This window comes from Eptatretus burgeri, chromosome 16 (assembly GCF_056783735.1).
Source record: "Eptatretus burgeri isolate ZD-2024b chromosome 16, Ebu_testis_v1, whole genome shotgun sequence".
Taxonomy (NCBI): Eukaryota; Metazoa; Chordata; class Myxini; order Myxiniformes; family Myxinidae; genus Eptatretus; species Eptatretus burgeri.
The window spans coordinates 8199351-8218690 of NC_140976.1; the positions used below are offsets into that span (position 1 = coordinate 8199351).

General features: G+C 43.6%; 1 protein-coding gene across 1 annotated transcript in view; it reads left to right on the forward strand.

Annotated features, from left to right (window-relative positions):
- The window catches only part of FLOT1 (flotillin 1), a 19945-nt gene extending 5875 nt beyond the window's left edge, over window positions 1-14070 (forward strand). The window contains exons 6-12 of the mRNA XM_085860133.1: window positions 5632-5727; window positions 6518-6670; window positions 6764-6945; window positions 9260-9305; window positions 9564-9701; window positions 10994-11155; window positions 11273-14070. Coding sequence (XP_085716259.1) covers window positions 5632-5727; window positions 6518-6670; window positions 6764-6945; window positions 9260-9305; window positions 9564-9701; window positions 10994-11155; window positions 11273-11296 — 801 coding nt within the window. The 3' untranslated portion in view covers window positions 11297-14070. The remainder of the gene's footprint in view (window positions 1-5631; window positions 5728-6517; window positions 6671-6763; window positions 6946-9259; window positions 9306-9563; window positions 9702-10993; window positions 11156-11272) is intronic.
- Window positions 14071-19340: the final 5270 nt, after the last annotated feature.

Genomic DNA, 19340 nt, shown 5'->3' on the forward strand with positions numbered 1-19340 from the left:
TCAAGCCAACAGCCTTCACTGAAAAGCCAACACCAGGCCTTGCACGCATATTGATCATTCCAAATTGGCCATTTTCCTGTGTTTGACACGATCCTGTTGTGATGAACCGTCCGTTTCTTTTGGGTTTGTCAAGAGCAATTGTATCTTCAATCGAGGATAAAAGGATGTGATTGTATTGAGATAAGTAATGTTTCTGGTCTGCAGTACATGTTTATCGGTTGTGCTGGGAACGCGAGTGTCTCGTGCTTTGTGCTCGTTATTAGGTCAGCTCGCTGACCTAATATAACCTTTCGATGTCTTCAGATCTCTCTGTCTGTCTGTGTCCGTCTGTCAACAATTTTTATTTTTCTATCTCCTCGAAGACACCTCAGCCGATTGAGTTCTAATTTGACACGATAATAATACTGTCTATAGATTGCTGTCTATAGATCGTCTGAGCCCTTTTTCACATTTTCGCCTTGGGGTCAAGGTTACAGGGTTATCAAGTGCAAAATGACCGATTGGTCAAATGGCCTATAAGGAAGCATCGGACGGCTATAATGCAAAATGGGTTTCATAGGGATTAAGAAGAAGATTTAATTCGACCAACTAGTTTCTCGTTACCTGTGTCGTCTGACCCTATTTATTGGGCAACACATGGTCCGCTGACTTCAACATGGCTTCGCGCGGTTATTTTAAGTTCAATTTAAATTCTGTTTTCACTTTTGGGACCTTCTGATGTAGCAACACGTTTAATGAAGATAATTTAGGTGCAAATCCGCTCAGGAACACGCTTTTCATGAGGAAAATATATAACATTCAAATAACCGTCAGACTTTGGAAGGGACACCACATGCTTTCCGTTCACTACTTCACCTCGTGAATTTTTTATATTTTAGATGGTTTGGGGATGTGTTCTACAAGTATCTGAAAGAATTCCAGTGAAAAACGGACGTTTTAAGATTTTTTTTTTTGGGCATTTCATCCGACGGCGAGCTGGCTGGTCATGTGACACCGCGCAGACGTGCAGGCAGCGAGTGATTGAGCTTCTCGGTGGCCCGTGGGTCCTTTTTGGTTGGGGTCCGGCTGTGAGGATACAGCCATTAAATACACACACTTAGAGTATTGATTTCACGGCCATAAACGTGGGTTTGAAAATTGTATAATGATGTCGGGAATGACTCTTAGAATATGGAGATTTTTGCCTCGAGCGGCCTCGCGCGTTTATTTTTAATTTAATTAACCTCTGCCATCGAAGATCGGAGGTTACTGTTTTCACCCCTTTGTTTGTTTGTGAACAGTATTACGGAAAAACTCCTCGACGGATTTCGACGAAGCTTGGTGAGGGGATTAGGTATGGTCCAAGGATCATGCCATTAGATTTTGGACTTGGTCCAAAATCCAATATGGCGGCCATTTTGAAAAATATATTTGAATTTTTATTTTTTTATTTTTTGCATTTCTACATGTTTTAAGTGATTTCCAACCCCCCTCCCCCCAAAAAAAATGTTAGAGAAAAAATTTTTGCACCTTTTTTTTCAACAAAATTTCGATTTTTTTTTTTATTTTTTTTTTTTTATTTTTTTATTTTTTGCATTTCTACATGTAAGTGATTTCCAACAAAAAACATGCCAAAATTATAATTGCTGCTTATTTTGGAACTTCAGGTGGATATACCCACGTAAAATCAATTTCTGTCTCAAGGAATCTAGTTATGATGAATTAATTGAGTATGTAAAAGTTAAAAGGAAAAGTTGCAAACTATAACTCTGTGAGCACGGTTGACGTCAAATTGAATGAATAGGATATCAGGTTCACTTGAGTGACCTAGCAGTATTGGCGGCAGAGGTTTTGCACTCTACCGAGTGCTCCCCCTCTAGTTTGAATTCTATTTTCACTTTCCGCAGTCGCTAAGGTTGATTAACACTCAGTTGCATCAAGTTTTGTATCGGAGCTGACCGTCAAACCCGCTCGGGTGTATTTTTCCAGAATGTGTCCCCGGTCGAGACGCGTGTGTAACGAGCATGAAAAGATGTCCAGAATGTAAGCTTTCACATTGGCAGGCAGAGATTATTTGTTGTTACTGTGTTGTTGGTAGATGGGGGGCAGGAAGTGTGAGTGGTAGAAGGGGGAGAGGGACACAATGTATTATGGGTTCTTGGTATTGATTGTTCCCTCCAATAACACATGAAACTCATTATCCTTTTAGCACAGTCCATTAAATTCCAGCAGAGTGCTTTATTCAAAAAGAAAGTGTTCTATATTGACCAGACTTGGTGGCGTAATGGTTAGTCGGCTCTGAGTGTTGGGAGGGTCGGCTTGGAGATGATGCATCAGTTAAAGACCAATTCAATCGCCCACAACCTATGGGGTCATTTACCACGATGGGCCATCACCATAGCATTTAGATGTACGAATGAAGAGTTTGCAGCTGATCAGGCATCATTTGTGAAGCTCCTGGTTGACTTTGCTGTGGAGCAGGTGTGATGCATATTTGTCTACCTGAGATGTAACCTTCCCAACACGTTTCAAACCATTGGGGTCAGTTCTGGTGATGCAAATACCGCCTTCAGTCTTTTCTCTTTTTCTCACATCTGAGAAAGCCAACTACAGTCGTGCGCCACTGAACGACGGGGTTACGTTCTGAGAAACGCGTTGTTAAGCGACGTCGTCGTTGTGCGAACATCTTTTTTTTTTTTTTTCTTTTCGTTTTCGAACATCGTACTTACACAAAACTACACACCTAGGCTATATGGCATAGCCTATTGCTCCTCGGATACAAACCTGTACAGCATGTTACTGCACTGAATACTGTCGGCAATTGTAACACGCATCCAAGAGAGACTGAAGACGCGTTAGTTTTACCTTTGTGTTGTTCATGACGGCCATCGGTGTTGTTCGCAGCAGCTTACAATCTCCTCTCGCATCGATTATAGAAAGATGAATAAATAGCGTTTGGATTTTATAAATACGTAATCATTGCATCGATGTTATAATTTATAAATGAAGAAACGAGCTCCTGTCAATTGTGATATATATTTTCGGAACGGTGCGATTGTTTTAACAACATGAGAAGCTTCACTCAAAACAAATTTGTGTTTTAATTTCGACTGTAACAACGATTTATTCGCGGAATTCTTCAATTCAAAGGTAATTTACTTGCTGGAAGGTAAACGTGCAAACATTGGTTCAGTTTGAAAGATGATTTCCTTGAATCCCGATTTCGCACGACCCTGATTTTTTTTTTGCGATGACATTTTATGGACCTCAACGATTGCATTATAACAGGGCCACACTGTCGTTTATTATCATTATGTACTGTACAGCGTACATAATTGTATGTGCTATTTTTATACGACTGGCAGCGCTACGTCGGCTACATCACTCGGCGATAGGAATTTTTCAGCTACATTTTTTTTTCATTTTTTTTTTTTCAGAGCTGGCAGATCCGTCGTACATGCGATCCATCGTTGCCCGGAACGTTGTTAAGCGGCGCATGACTGTATATGTATATATATATATGTATATATATATATATATATATATATATATATATATATATATATATATATATATATATATATATATATATATATATATATATATATATATATATATATATATTGTTGTGGTTACCAAATTCGCAAACCACCATTCAGGTCCCTTAGGTGAGGTATCTCGGCAAGTATATGTGTAGTTAGGCCCAAACCCGTTGTCTAGTGGGAATACATGTCATTTATGCGTGCTGCGACTCTTCAGGATAGCCGTTTTTCTTTTGCTATCTTTATTTTGGACCAACCGCCATGATTACCACCACAACCACAACATCAACCACCAACCACAACGCCGCTTCACCACAACCTTCCCGTCACACCTCGCAACCGTCGCATCGCCACCGTTCTTGCCCCGCTGTGGGTACCGGTGTTGGACTCGTGCAGGGCGCGCGCCGAACAGCGTGTACAAAATCACGGATTTTGTGCTTCAAAAACGGATCAAAAACGACACGCCCACTTTTTGCCGTCCAATCGGTGAGCGAGGGGCGATTTGGCCCCGCCTCCAGGGCGATCGATATATGCAAATTTATGGATCAAAAAGCCTTCACGCCCACTTTTTCTCGGGCCAATGGGGAGCGAGGTGAAAGGTCAAAGGGAGGGGGTCAAAGGCGAAGCTACGGGGGGATAAAAGGACCGTGTTCGTCAGTCAGAGTCGAGAGGCGGAGAGTAGGAGAGTCGGAAACAGAGAGTCAAGACTTCGCGGGCGGTGGAAGGAGCTGGTCGTCGTGTGCGTTGGAGTCGGAATGGAGGGGACGGAGCTGTGGAGAGGCGGCGAGGGCAGACGAGGGGGTGCTCGCGTCGTGCAGGGAGCTGCACCCAGGGAGGCCGATAGCGCGACCTGGCCGAGGTGGAGACGCTCGTCGCGGGATAATAAAAATCCTCTATACCCCGAGCATCAGCAACCCCCTCCTGTTTCCCCCCGCGCTGAGATAGTGCGACCAAGGGGGCCCCTTTCCCACCCCCTACCAGACACTGTCCGCGAGGCCCGCGGAGTTGAGGCGCCATCGCCGCTCCGCGTCTCATCACCAGACGGGTAGGCGCGACCCGGTCTCGGCCTCAGGCCCGCCTCATCCTTGAGGGTATTCTTTTCCTTGGTTTTGGGTATGTGTTGTCGGCGCCGTCTGTGAAGTAAAATTGTATAAGTGTTGCCGTGTGCTCGGTAGTCGGTATTAGCTCTGCATTGTGTCTTCTCTTTTATATTTGCTTTTTGTGTAAATTGCATTGTGTCTTTTCTGTGTGCTTTTGGTGGAATTGAATATGTGTGCTTCCCGTGTGCCGCGAATAAATGTGCTTTGTGTTGAACTGTTTCCCGCTTCGCTTCGTCATTTCTCCCATTGAATCCCCATCTTGCTTCACGTAAAGGGTTGGTAGTGGGCTGAATACGCCCAATAATTAATCGAACCGTCGAGGTCGACGATAACACCGCTCGGTTATTCTGATAGTACGGAACGGGTCGCTTAAGTGGCCCGTGTCCGAAGTCGACCTGCGGCGAGGTGCGATCGCCCGGTCTACCCTCCGCGTGGGTACTTAGGTAGGTCGAATTCGGCGAGCAACCCTATCCCACGTGGGGGCTGATTGGCTCGATCGCGGTGAGACCGAAAGGTCCACCCGTGACTGGTTCCCGGCGTTAGTCCGAGAGGGTCACGACTGGATTGTCCGTCCGGTGGGCGACGTGCCGCGATTCGAGTTACGTGGCCGTCAGCACGCCGGCGGGCGCGAAATCCGCAACAATATATATGTATATATGTATATATGTATATATGTATATATGTATATATGTATATATGTATATATGTATATATGTATATATGTATATATGTATATATATATGTATATATATCACTCCGAAGGTTGCATCATCTACATCGTCCCTGGCTATGAACCACACACATGCAACAATTAAATTTGCTTGATGATGGGTTATCCTAACTCAATTAATTGGTCGGTAAACCAGACTGTTAGTTCCTCATTTATTTATTTTATTTTGGTTATTTGTGTAATTGTCACGTGTTTATGCCCTACAGGGTCGTAGGTAACATTGGGATGTAGGGTTTAATACCGAATGTTTCTGAAGTGAGACTCTCCTCCCTACCCCCAGGATTACCTCCGCTCGTTGGGAAAGGCACGTACGGCTCAGGTGCAGAAGGATGCACGCATTGGAGAGGCTGAAGCTAGTCGTGACGCCGGGATCAGGGTACGGGACACCATTGAGGAATTTCCAGCATGCCTTGCAATCCAAGGTCGAGCGGAAACATTGCTGAACCCTCGGTCCTGTTCGTCGTTCAGTTCAAAGTTTCTCCTCCTATTTTTGCCAAATTTGGCATGGTGGTACCATGATCCAGTACACCCAAGCACCTTTTTATTTTTTTTTTTTTTACCATTGAGGCTGTGTTTCCATTTTAAGGGATCCAAGGTGAAATGCTTGACATCAGACATCAGACATCTTACCCTTCCCTTGTGTCTGAGTTTATAGAGATGAGATTTGGTACAAAGGTGCTTTTAAACAGCACCAATTATGATGCTGAGAAACATTTCAGATTTTAGTAGGACCAAAGGTCATCATCGGTCACGAAATAAATTAAAGTTTCTGGCTTCCCTAGCCACTGTATTTGAACCAATGCAGAGAACACATCAAAACTGATATCTTACCACAGGCAGGTATTAGTCTGGTTTCTTCCTTTCAATTTCATTGGGGTCAAAGGTCATAATTTGTTTTAAAAATTTGAGTTTTGTCCTGTTGAGCATTTCTATTTAAATTAATCCAGCCAAGATTTGACGCATAAATACCTTGCCACGGTCCCATCGTACCAGCGCAGGTAAAAATGAGTTCATTTTGATTTTGAGGTTAAAGTGTGTGGAAGAGGATGAGGGGTGGGGTTGGGGTTTGGACACATTGCATTTGCTTGTGAATGCCTGATTGTAGTTTTATTTTTCATCACCATTGTTTTTTATTTATTTGATGGCTTCTTGGCTCTGCTGTGCAGGAATCGATAGCCAAGCAGGAGAAGGTGGCTGCGCAGTTCCACAATGAGATTGAGGTGGCAAAGGCAGAGCGTGATTTCCAGCTGAAGAGCGCAGTGTACGACACGGAAGTAAACAGCAAGAAGGCACAGGCTGACCTCGCTTACCAGCTGCAGGTATGTCTGTTGGTGGCTGATCTTGAAGCTAAATGTTAGCCACCTGCATTGACTATTCCTGACTTCAATCCCTCCAACTATTCTCATTTACAGGTGGCAAAGACAAAACAACGTATTGAGGAAGAGCGCATGGAGGTGGCTGTGGTAGAGAGGCGACAACAGATCTCCGTGCAAGAACAGGAGACCACCCGTATGGAGCGAGAGATCGAGGCGACCGTGCGCAAACCAGCAGAGGCGGAACGCTTTCGCCTCGAGAAGATTGCAGAAGCTGAGAGGTTTGCTTGATTGTGCTGTTACACTGAACAACAAAATTTTTTTACTGGAGATGTGTAAAGTGATTTAGACTAATTTGGGTACGCTGATTTCAAAAATCATAACTGTTTTGCTGTATCACGTCAGGATTTTCAGTAACAGAAAAATTCCCATTGCCTAGAAGTCAGGATTTCAATGAAATTTACAAAAATTCATTTATTTAATCATGAATGCTTCAAAATTATAGAAATTACAGAAAAACTCCACTAGAATGTAATTAAAAATGCTTTAGGCATTTGGCTTTGTGTTTGTGCTGCTCTGTGTCAGTTTCACGATGCAGGAACCAGCAGAAATCGCCCATCATGTTCGTGTTGTGCCGCCCTTGGTAACGCGTCTCCATGAGTGAAATCTCTTGGTGGAATCGCTCGCCGTGCTCGTCCGAGACTGCTCCCAAGTTGTCAGGGAAGAAGTTCAGGTGCTGGTGTAGGAAATGGATTTTCAGGGACATCCTGGAGCCAAGTTTCCTGAAGGACTCCAGCAGCTGCTGCACTATTTCTTCATAGTTGTCCGCACGCTCGTTCCCCAAGAAGTTGTCCGTCACAGCTTTGAAGCTCCTCCACGCTGCCAGCTCTTTGGGGTTTAGAGTTGTCGGAAAAGTTTCGTCCTTCATAATCTGTCGGATTTGCGGTCCAACAAAGACACCAGCCTTGATCTTGGCCTCCGACAAGGTGTTGCCAAACTTTTCCTTGAGGTATAAAAACCCACGCCCATTCAGATCCATTGCCCGTACCAAACTTTTCATCAAGCCGAGCTTTATGTGGAGTGGTGGAAGGAAAACCTTGGCTGGGTCGACAAGGGCGACATGCTTCACGTTGTGTTGACCAGGTACATGCTCTTTTCGCTCTTCCCAATCTTTCTTCGTCCAGTGATTCTTGTCATCTCTGCTATCCCAGAGACAAAGGAAGCACATGTATTTCGTGTAGCCTGACTGCAGCCCTAACAACAGCGCCACCACTTTCAAGTCTCCGCAGATGTGCCAGTTGAAGTCATTGTACTCGATGGAATCAAGCAGCTGCCGCATAGTCTCATAGGTCTCTGTCATGCCGAACGCGTGAGCCAGTGGGACTGATGGTTTCTCGTTGCCATTGTGGAGCAAAACAGCCTTCAAGCTGTTCTTCCCCGAGTCGATGAAGAGGCGCCAGTCTGCAGGATCGTGATCACACCCAAGTTCTTTAAACAGACCGTTGATGTCACTGCAGAATGTCATCGTGTCTTCCATCTCAAAGAACTCAGCCATGTCTCTGTGACGTGCTCTGAACAAGGATATCTTGGTGTTAGGTTCAAGTAGATTCCACTGCTGCAGCCTTGATCCAAGCAGCTCTGCCTTCGCCTTTGACAGCGAGAGATCTCTTACAAGATCATTTAAGTCTCCCTGGTTCAGAAGGTGTGATTCTTGAGTGTCGGGTTCAAAAGGTTCATCATCACCATCCTCTTCACCACTGCTTACAGCTATGTTCTGATCAGCTGGAGGTGTTGGAACGGGGTTCTCGTCATCATGAGGCACAGGTTTACGAGCAGAGACGCAGTCAGCGTACTTGATGTGACCTTTATTCTTCTTGTTGAAACCGGCGATGCTTGTGCAGCAGAAATAACAATCATCATGATGATTCTGCGGCTCACGCCATATCATGGGCACCGCAAATGGCATGCTCGCGCGCTTGCCCACCAACCACTGAGTCAAGGTTGTGTGACAGCTTGTGCAGCAGATGTGTGGTGCCCAGCTCTGTTCTTGGTCCCCCACCTTACACCCGAAGTAGTGAAAGTAGGCGGCCTTCATTTTCACTGCTGTAGATATACTTTGCTGTTGATCCTTTTTGGTATACCGACCACAGACATAACAGAAGTTGTCAGGATGATTGGTACAGGAACGCCTACTCATCTTTATCTGAAAGAAAGAAATATAACACAAGTTAACAACAATTGTACGAAATAGACATGTTAAAGACATATGTAAATTTCATTGAAATCCTGACTTCTAGGCAATGGGAATATTTCTGTTCCTGAAAATCCTGACGTGATACAGCAAAACGGTTATGATTTTTGAAATCAGCGTACCCAAATTAGTCTTAATCATTTTACACATCTCCAGTAAAAAAAATTTTTTGAAATTTGTTGTTCAGTGTTATCGATGTTGAAGGATTTTTGATGACTTCCGAAATGATGTGTGGTTTTGGTTTGTGCTTCCGGGTGTTAACATTTGTATCGAATGAGAAGGAAAGCATTTCCTCATTTTAATATTTTTTTTTATTTTGTGCTCTTGTGCTTGGCTTCACAAAGGGCTCGTCTAATTATGGAGGCTGAGGCTGAGAGTGAAGCCATCAAGGTAACTGCAGTCTTGCTTTATGTTTGTAATTGAAATCCAGTCTTCCGTATGGCATTCGGCTTAGCGTTCATGTTTGACACGTCATGTGATTTTTTTCCTCCTTGTGCTGCTGCCCTTCATGCGCACGACGCTATCTCACACCTGTTGTCGGCGCGCACCTGCGCTCGCACGTCTTTGTGAAATATATTCTTGGGCATCATGGGAATATGCACCAGCACCTTTTAATTTCCGGTGTGTAATGTCGTTGTGGTGAAACAGCTTAAGGGTGATGCGAAAGCGTACGCAGCAGCTGCCTGTGCTGCCGCAGAAGCCGAGCAGATGAGCCAGAAGGCTAAGTCTTTCAAGGAGTACAAAGAGGCTGCAATGGTGGATCTGCTTCTGCAGGCACTTCCAAAGGTCCACATTGATGTTTCCTGAGTTTCATTTCTTTATTATCTTGCCAAAACGAAGTTTTTGCAAGATATGTTGGTCAGCTTGTATGTTTTTTTTTTGTTTGTTTGTTTGTCTGTAATCACGTATCGATCACTCTGCAGAGCACAGCTATCATTGGAAATTTTTGTAACTTCGCATATCGGAGTCCTATAGAGGTCCCTTTCAGCGCATAAAATTTTCAAGGTAAAGGTCAAGGTCACTTTGTCGCAAATCATGGGAGTTGACGAAACCCTTATTTTTTTTGAGTAATTTTGATCGGATCGTCTTCAAAGTTCATGGTCTGGCGCTCAGCTGATTAATTTTTGGTGGTGATCGGCCTTGACCTTCATGGTTAGCGCTGGAGCTCGAAAGTTTTTTACCCCAAGGTCAAATTTTGCAATCTTAGGTACCATATCGTGTAATATCTCAAATTGAACACCTCAATGAGTGCTTTCTCGATGTCAAGCTTGAGACAATATGACGTCATTTGGTGACGTTATGAGGCAAACGCATATTTATCTAGCCAAAACGAAGTTTTTGCAAGATCTGTTACTTGGTAAGTTTTTTTTTTTTTTTTTTTTTTTTTTTTTTTTTTTTTTTCTTCTTCGTCTGTAATCATTGGATTTTTCACCTTAATATCACTCTGTAGAGCACAATTCTCATTGGAAACTCTTGTGGGTACACATATCGTAGTATTATTACAATACCCTTCAGCACACATAAAGGTCAAGGTCACTTTGCGGTAAATCATGGAGGTCGACGAAACCCTTATTTTTTGAGTAATTTTAATCGAATCATCTCCAAACTTTATGGGAATGTATATGGTCTGGCGCTCAGCTGATTAGTTTTTGGTGGCGATTGGCCTTGACCTTCATGGTTAGTGCCTCAGGTCAAACATATTTGCCCCAAGGTCAAATTTTCAAGTTTTAGGAACCATATCGTGTAGTACCTCAAATTGAACACCTCGATGAGTGCTTTCTTGATATGTCGAGCTTGAGACATTATGACGTCATTTGGTGACGTTATGAGGCAAGCGCATATTTTTCATGGTTACTCTGTAGAACGATTCTCATCGGAATCTCTCGTAGGCAGATATTCCTCAAGGAGTTGCTCCTGGTGGATAGCAACTCTGTTCACCTCAGTGTGGTTTTTTTTTTTTTTTTTTTTTTTTTTTTTTTTAATTTGTTAATTGGAATGCTTATGTTTGCTGGCCTCTTTATCCCTCCCCCCCCCTGACTTTCCTTTTTCTTGTATCCATTTAACCCCCTCGTCACCAGATAGCAGAGGAGGCGAGCCGCCCGCTATCCGATACAAAGAAGGTGACCATGATATCAAGCGGTGGTGAGGTTGGGGCCTCGCGTCTAGCTGGGGAGATTCTGGACATCGTCGAGAAGGTTCCTGCTGTTGTGAGCAAACTCACTGGCGTGAATATCGGACAGGTGTGGTGTGATTGGCGGACGACACACGTTTTTCTGTGACGTTTTGATCGTCGAGTACAAAGTAAACATTGATGGTTTGAACATTCTGCTTGTCTGCATTTTTCTCTCCCCCTGTAGGCGCAGTACATGAGCAGTGGATGAGGAGGTTACCTGTTCGCTGGTGTTCTCAGGTGCACCTTAAAACTGAGGAGTGGGCACTTTCTTTTTTTTTGGACTTCATGACTGCATCTACCTATTCTGACCTCCATTAACCCATCCTTGTTGTGCAAAATTGTCTTTCCGAAACCCACAGCCCACATTCCGAAAGATATACCCCTTTAACTTCATTGTTGCGCATTTCTCCCGAGCTCTTCTTGTAATGACACCGCACTACTACAGTGGTGAGTTGAGGGTTTTTATAGAGTCATTGAGGGGTGAGTGAGAGAGAAGTTAAATGATTTCCTGTAATGCGAGTCGTGAAGCCTCTTCTTCACTGTGTCATGTTGATCAAACTGTCTGCTGCTGCTTCCCGTCTGTGTCGTCGGTTACAAAGGGTTTCTTGTCTCTGACTTTGGTGCTTGCAGGCCTGTGTGATCATACGATGGAACAGTCTATGCATGGTTCTTGATGTTACTGCATGTATGTTTTTGGTCACCTGAGTGCTATTTGCCTAATACTTTGTACCTCATCCTCACAATCACGTCACGTGATGGTCATAATAAAATGCCCTCAAATAGGCCGTCAAACGTCTCGTGTTTTGCCTTCAACAGAGCTCGTGAAGTTTGTTTGGCCCAGATTTGTTCAATGTGAAGCAAATGTGTTTCAAAGATTTGAGGGCAAGTTTAACCTTTTTTGTGTTTGTAACATTGGATTTTACTTTTTTTTTTATTTTACCTTCGCCTGTTGTGTCTAAAACATGATCAACAGCTTTAATCCCTTTCCAAGTCGTGTTTAACTTTATTGTTTGTATTTTTTTTTTTTTGTTTTTTTTTTAATTCAACTGGCATTTCACATTTATCTTCCGAGTCTGACATGATGGTGCAGAGGTGTGCACTTACCTTTGAGCCATCTTCCCTGGGCTGAATTACTGATCTCACTTTAAACCCTCGGATTGTGACTTCTCAGGGGGTTGCATCACGAAGTGCACCATCCCTTGGACAGAGGTTGAGCCAGATATCCCATCTGCCAGCATTAGTTGGTGGATTTTAAGGATCCACAATGCCTTTCGGCGAAGAGTAGGCAGGTCATCGCCGAGACCCTGAGCGAGTTGGTTATCTGTGCTTAAATTGTCTCCAGTCAACCTGGCCAGCCAGTTCATGAAAGACTCGGGCCAAACTTGCCTTTTAATCGTTCTGCGTGGCGTTTCCTTATCTGTACATTGTTCGAAACAAACCCTCTCGACCTCTGACCCATCCACACACCTTCCCAGTGGAATTCGTGCAGCATCAGCTCATTTTGATAGGTCAGTGCCTCAGGGCTTGTGTTTTGGTTGAAGTTGTCGAAGGTTCCCAACTAGCGGTACTTTTGGGATTTTATTTTGATGATGCATGACAGACAAAACAATTTCAGATATTTACCTCTGCCACCGAAGGTGCACGGAGGTTATGTTTTCACTCCTGTTTGTGAGCAGGATATCTCAAAATGTTTTGCATGGATTTGGGCGAAACTTTGTGGACAAGTCGAGTGTGTGACGAGGACGGATTGATTTGATTTTTGGTGAAGTTCCGGATGCAGATCCAGCCTATCGGTGGGATACAAAATGTAAAATGTTCATCTTGACGGAGGTTTGCGCTCTTCCGAGTGCCTTTCTAGCTTCATGTATTATTTTATAAGATTTGTGGTTCTGAGATTTATGAACCAAAGTTAATCACAGAACAATTTGGAATGTTTGCCTGTTATATTACAGCCTTTGCTGATTCTGAAAATTGATTGCAGAACTTGAATTGCTGTCTACTGTCCTGGCGATTAATATTTCACCAAAACAAACGGGTCGAGTTTCAAGGAGAAGCGTCCTCATTTATGACCGATACCGAATAGGCAGGACATGTTACCGATCGAAACTTTTTTCTGGTTCGTTATGGTCTCCTGAGTGATTCTGCTGGTACATGACAACTGGATGTGGGGATTTGGAAATGTTCGAAAGACTGACTGACGTTATCGGTGAATGATTCGATGACCTGATGGAGCTACCTGGTCCTGTCCAGTAGTCTCTCGTAAAATTCCGAAACTATTCTACAGCCCCGGCTATCTTTGAAGAGAAAGATCTGTCGGACTTCTGGCGTGATTTGCTGAATCCATACCATGTGGTTGCACGATTGGCTGTTTGTGCCCTTATGACGTTTCCATTAACATGGTTGTGCGAGACCAGATTCTGATGCCACTTCGTGATGAAATGTATGTTTTGAACAAGACTGCAACTTAAAGATGACCTTCGATGCGTTTTGTCGAAAGCTGGTCTTCGTATTGATAAACAGGCGCAGCGTTCACATCAAGGTGAAAATTTGCGAAATGCACTTCTGAAATGGCAATGAATTCTGATAACTCCTTTTGTTGAGATCCACTGCTCAAAAAGTATTTTGTTGTTTCGAAAAATTGAAGCTTAAAGTTTTTATTATGATAGAGAATAAAATTGTGCTCGTTGTATTAAGATTTTATGATTTCATCATTCATCATGCTCTGAGATTCTGCTTTTGTCAAACTTTTTCCCATTTATTCATCTTTGTGGTATACGGTCAATGTTGATGAGCTAAAGTGGTGCACGTGTTGACGAAGGTTGAAAGCTCTTGGTTTAACCGAGTGTGGTAATCTTGGTATGTGAAATGGAGAGGTAACTGTGTTAATGGTGGCCTTTTATTGGATCTTCGTGTTTAAAAATGCTTCATTTATCAGCTGAGACATTTATTCCTATATCATGCAATAAACGAATGCAGCGATGACATCCCTGTGCTGTCTTCTGTCTGATCTCACAATATTTGATGTTTTTTTTTCACTTTTGACAAGTTCATGCTCTGAGGGTATCGACTTCAAATTTCATTGCAATTCTGATACAATCTCCCACAAGTTGAGACTTAAATCGACTTTGAAGGTCATTTTGCACATCTGCCCTTTCCATTCTCCATTTAAACAACTAAACCAAACGACTAGTCCTCAAAACTACCTTTTCCACCAAAAGCTAATTTACAATCTTCAAACAAACGGAAAAGAAGGAGCAATTTAACTCGCACCATGTGGAACAAACATCCGTGGTGATACTCGTGACGATGTGAGTGCAAGATGGGATTCGATCTTATCAGGCCAAACCTTCACCTACGGTGTGCACACTCCCAGGAAAAATGGTTGAGCACCTTTACACAGGTACTTTCGAGTTGAATAATCACAACAGGTGTGTGAAGACTGTGTAGGGTGAATGGGTTGGACGATCTCCAGACGGTGGAAGCTTTGTGATGCACATTGGTCCTGGTGTTTGGTTGGATGTTGAGCTCGTCTGGTGTTAAGTTTTGATCCATAACTCCACTCTTGGATTACTGACTTTTTCCACTCTCAGAGCCAACATGTGGCTCTCAACAGAACCATTTCTTCTCCTCTCCCTGGCGAGGCTAAAGCACACCAAGGCAGTGTTCTCGTCCTCCTCCAATTCTTGATCTTCAGCAATGATCTCACTGACTTTCTGGAAAATCCTCATCTCTTTCCTGATAACTCCACTCCCTGCTGTCATCTCTCATCCTTCTGACGGACAGGCAACAACCTCTCCTCTTACCTCAGACCTTGACAAAATCACAAGATGGTCAAACACTTGGAATATATCTTTCAATCCTGAGAAATCCCACACACTCACTCTCTAAAAGGACTGTTCCGCAAGCCCTCTGGTCGACTTTCTCAACAACCATCTCAGAGGTTCAGTTACTCAAGCTCTTGGGTCTCACACTCAGCCGTGATCTCTTTTGGGCAAGCCACATTTCAGTTGCCCTCCAAAGCCAGATGTCGACTCTGCCTCCTCCTCCATGCAAAGTCCTTCCTTGCCACTCCTGAGCTCCTATCTGCCGCTTCATGGGGTACTGTTCTCTCCTTTGGGCTGGCTCCTCTGCCCCACATCTTGCTCAGCGTGATGCCATGGAAACCAAGGCTTTCAAGATCATTGAAATGTCTCTATGAAGTCTATGGGCCTATCACTTCGCCATCACCAATAGGTTGGTGATCTCTCAGTCTTCCTCTGCCTCCTTTTTGGTCGTGACCCCTCTGCTCTTTCCATTATTTGTCCTCCCACCCCCCCCAAGTTTCTGCAAGGTATACAGGCTCAGTGCTCATCTCCACTTATTCGTTCCCCCTCCCCCCCCACCAATCTGTGGAACCAACTTCCACATTCTCATCAATCTCATTCTTCCCTCAACATCTTCATAATGGCTGTTTATCACCATCTCAGATCATCCTAAATCCAAAACCATATTTTTTTTTGCTTCTCTGGAATTATAATTCCAGATGAGGTATTATCATCATATATCGTAAACCTGGTGTTGGTTTAATGGCTTGGGATTCTAAGGTCCTGAGTTCAAACCCCGCTCAGCCTTTGAATTAATACCAGGTGGGGTTGACTCTGCCTGTCATCCTTCCGAGGTTCGCAAAATGAGTGCCAGCTTGGTGATATCCTGTGTCAATGGTGACCCATCCAAAATTGTACCTTATAACCAAGGAGACTGCTTGGGTAGCAACTATGCTCTGCACAGAGTATGGTTCCAATGGATGGGGTTGACTCAGCCTGTCATCCTTCTGAGGTCAGCAAAATGAGTACCAGCTTACTGGGATGATTGAGCCATTCGAGTAACTTGGTTCGGAGTGGTGACCTGTCCAGGATACTGCTTCGGCAGCACTGATGCTCTGTACAGAGTATGGAATGGAATCGTGCACCGTCCGTCCATCTCATATCAACTTCACCGGCCAATCCATCTGAAATTTGGCAGCAACATTCCGCTCTCGACTGGTAATGGGGATTGCAATACTCGCTCCGATCACGCTACTTTAAGTCAGTCAAAATTGTGGACAATGAATTCCTTCAAAAATCTTCTTCTCCAGATCCACCAGTCAGAATGCTTCCAAATTTGGATTACAACCTTAGACCAGGACCCAGATAAGCCACAGGTCCAGTGGTCCGATTCGTTTTACCCTCTTTAGTCCGACCTGCCCCCAAGCCCTCATTCCAACTTTCCAGTTTTTCTTTCTGTATCCATACTATCCACCCCATGCATCCCTTCCTGTCCTCTCATTCCTCTTCACACCCATTGTTTTCCAAGAATCCTTCTATCTTGTCTTTCAACTCTGTTGGTGTCCCCCCCCCCCACCCTGAAACTGTTCATTTTTGTCCTGTTACATCCTGATACGTTCAGTCTACTAGCTCTTCCAGGACCCTTCACTCTTTAAAAAATAAAAATAAAAAAAAGTCTGGTGCAGAGTAAATATAATTCCACTGAGGTGTACAACTAGAAGCAGAAAGAGACCAAGGTGGTTGAGGAGTGAGATGAGATGAGAAGCAGAATGCATTTATTATATAAAATGACGTTTAAAAAAAAAAAAATACACCTTCACCACTGCTTACACTTATGGTGCTTGGGATGGGTAAGAATAATAAAAATAGAGATTACATGATTCATGGGACATTCTTGGAGCCTGTCACAAATGAGAAGGATCTTGGGGTGGTATTTGATGCGAGGGGTGAGGGACAGGTAAGCAGACAGCACAGTGCCAGGTAGCTATAGGTAAAGCAAACGGGTTTTTTTATTGTACTCGTGGAGGGATAAATCGATAGCCGTGGTTTTAATATTGTAGAGGAATTTCGGGAGGCCACATTTAGATATTGTGTGCAGTTTTGGTCACAACCCAGGAAGGACGCAGCTGCCACAGAGAGGGTTCAGCGCAGGGCTACTAGATTGAATCTGCCTTGCTATATTCAGTTATGAGGAGCGGCTGAAGGAGACGGCTTCGTACATTAGAAAGGAGGTGGTTACGAGGAGATATGATGAAGATGTTTACAATAATGAAGGGTAAAGACAAAATAAGTGTAGAAGAGTTATTGAGCACAACACAGTGATAGGACCAGGGGACATAGCCTGAGACCAAAGAAGAGGAAAGTTAAAATGGTAGTAAAGCAGGGATCTTTCATTCAGAGTAGTTCATGCATGGAATTGTTTCTGGAAAGACAGTGGCGCCAAACGGTACATACCATTACAGCTGTTGGTCTGTTCCGGTTGCCCGGTACAAATCTGGCAAGTTGTGTCTAAGCGACTGTGACACCCATTTCAAAGACCCTCTTCCGGATCCTCACGTCTTGAGCCGCTTTATCGTACAAGTTGATGTCCCCAAATCTGGCGAGTGTTGTGCCAATAGGCGACCATGTGAATGATCTGATTTGGGCCGAGTGAGCCTGAGTCACATGATGTGATCTCATATAGTGGTACAGAGACCAGAAGCAATCATCTCTTAACCCGACTTATTCAAAGCCACCACAGCTACTAGATTTCACCCAAGCCCAAATGTATTTGGAATAATGGCATAGGGAGTGAAGTTACAATAAGCATTCACAAATAACAATCAATCCATCAATCTCTTGTAATAAGTGTGTGTGTCCTCATGTCCTCCAAAACTGGGCAGCCTGAAACTTTGCATACATATTAAGAAAACTCCAAGGAAGTGCAAGAGTGAAAATTGGGTGTTTGGGTTAATTAAAACCCCCCTTTTGTAGATAATTAACAGCTTTATTTAATTAAATCTTTCATCAGGTGATCCTCGGCCATCTCACTCTGGGGTGGAAAAGTGTTTCCTGGGTGACCTCTCTGGAGTCTGAAGCCACCATGTTTTTTGGCCTGCTCAACCATGCCTTGACTCGGAACAGGCCGCAACGATTTCGTAACGATAAAGTTGTTTTTTTCCCGCCCCCCCCCCCACTTTCCTCACTCATATTATCGAATGCCTGTTCATAGCTATGAATCGTTGTACACATCGCTTTTGTAAGTACTATAGTTTTCAAATTAGGACATTGCAGCGATTTAATGTATTGAATGATACGTTTTTCCACGATGTACTCTCACGGACTAATTAAAGTATATCATCGAAATATTATTTCGGTTTTGAGGATCGGATATCTTCTGGATTAAATAAGTGTCAAAATCTGTTGTGAAATCTGATAATTTAAAGAAATAACGAGTCTTACAAGTAAGCCAATATAACTATTTACGTTAAGCAAGCAAAGCTATGTTCCCTCCTCCATACATGCACAAGAAAATGTGAAATTTCCAAAGCATTAAATTTATCTTTTTCTATTGTTTGGAGAATTATATTGAGTGAACAAAAAATTTAGGAACGTGCCAAAATTAACCAGCTTCATTGTTATAACGTTTGTACGGACCCCAACCGATGTACCACGTGACGCGTGCACAGACAAGCAAGCAAGACTTTAGATTATCTGCAATGTTTATATCTATCTATAATTCCAGCAATGTGTGTGTGTGTGTGTGTGTGTGTGTGTGTGTGTGTGTGTGTGTGTGTGTGTGTGTGACCGCTGTTTCTCGACAACCTCTGGTCCGATCTAATTGAAACTTGCCAGGTATATTGCTGGGGACCTGAGTATGTGCCTTTTCAAGGTTTGATATTAATTGGACAAGTGCTTCGCAAGTTATGGCCATTTATTTACCAAACAATGGCAAGACACGTTGTTGCGTGGGCATGGCCGATGGGGAAGGGAAGCAGAGCCAGGTTCCCCATTACGGGTTACAACGTACGGGCTTCCGGAGAGTGATGACTTCATGTATTCTAATAATTTCTCGATTTCTTATGCGCATTTATAGATAAACACAATGGCCCAAGTTATGATCGTTTTCATATTAGACGGTGTATAAATTTCGGTAAGATCAGAGTGCTAGTATGCTTCGAACCAGGAAGTAAATTTTTTTTTTGCACGTTTTTTTTTCGTGTATTGTGATGAATTGAAGGATGTGACGCGCGATCACGTGTCGCGCAGTCAGATAAAACCGTGATGCCGCGCGGTCGGTGGGATTGTCCCTGGGGCATTGTCATTACGGCGGTGGTTCACTTGGTGCTCGTTGAATGGTGAGAATTGAAAGTACACCGGACTCCGTGCTTATGCTGGCTAATTGCTGATTTATTTTGCGGTGATCGACTGCAAGTGTATTCCTTGCTGCACATGTATTCCTCACTGCAC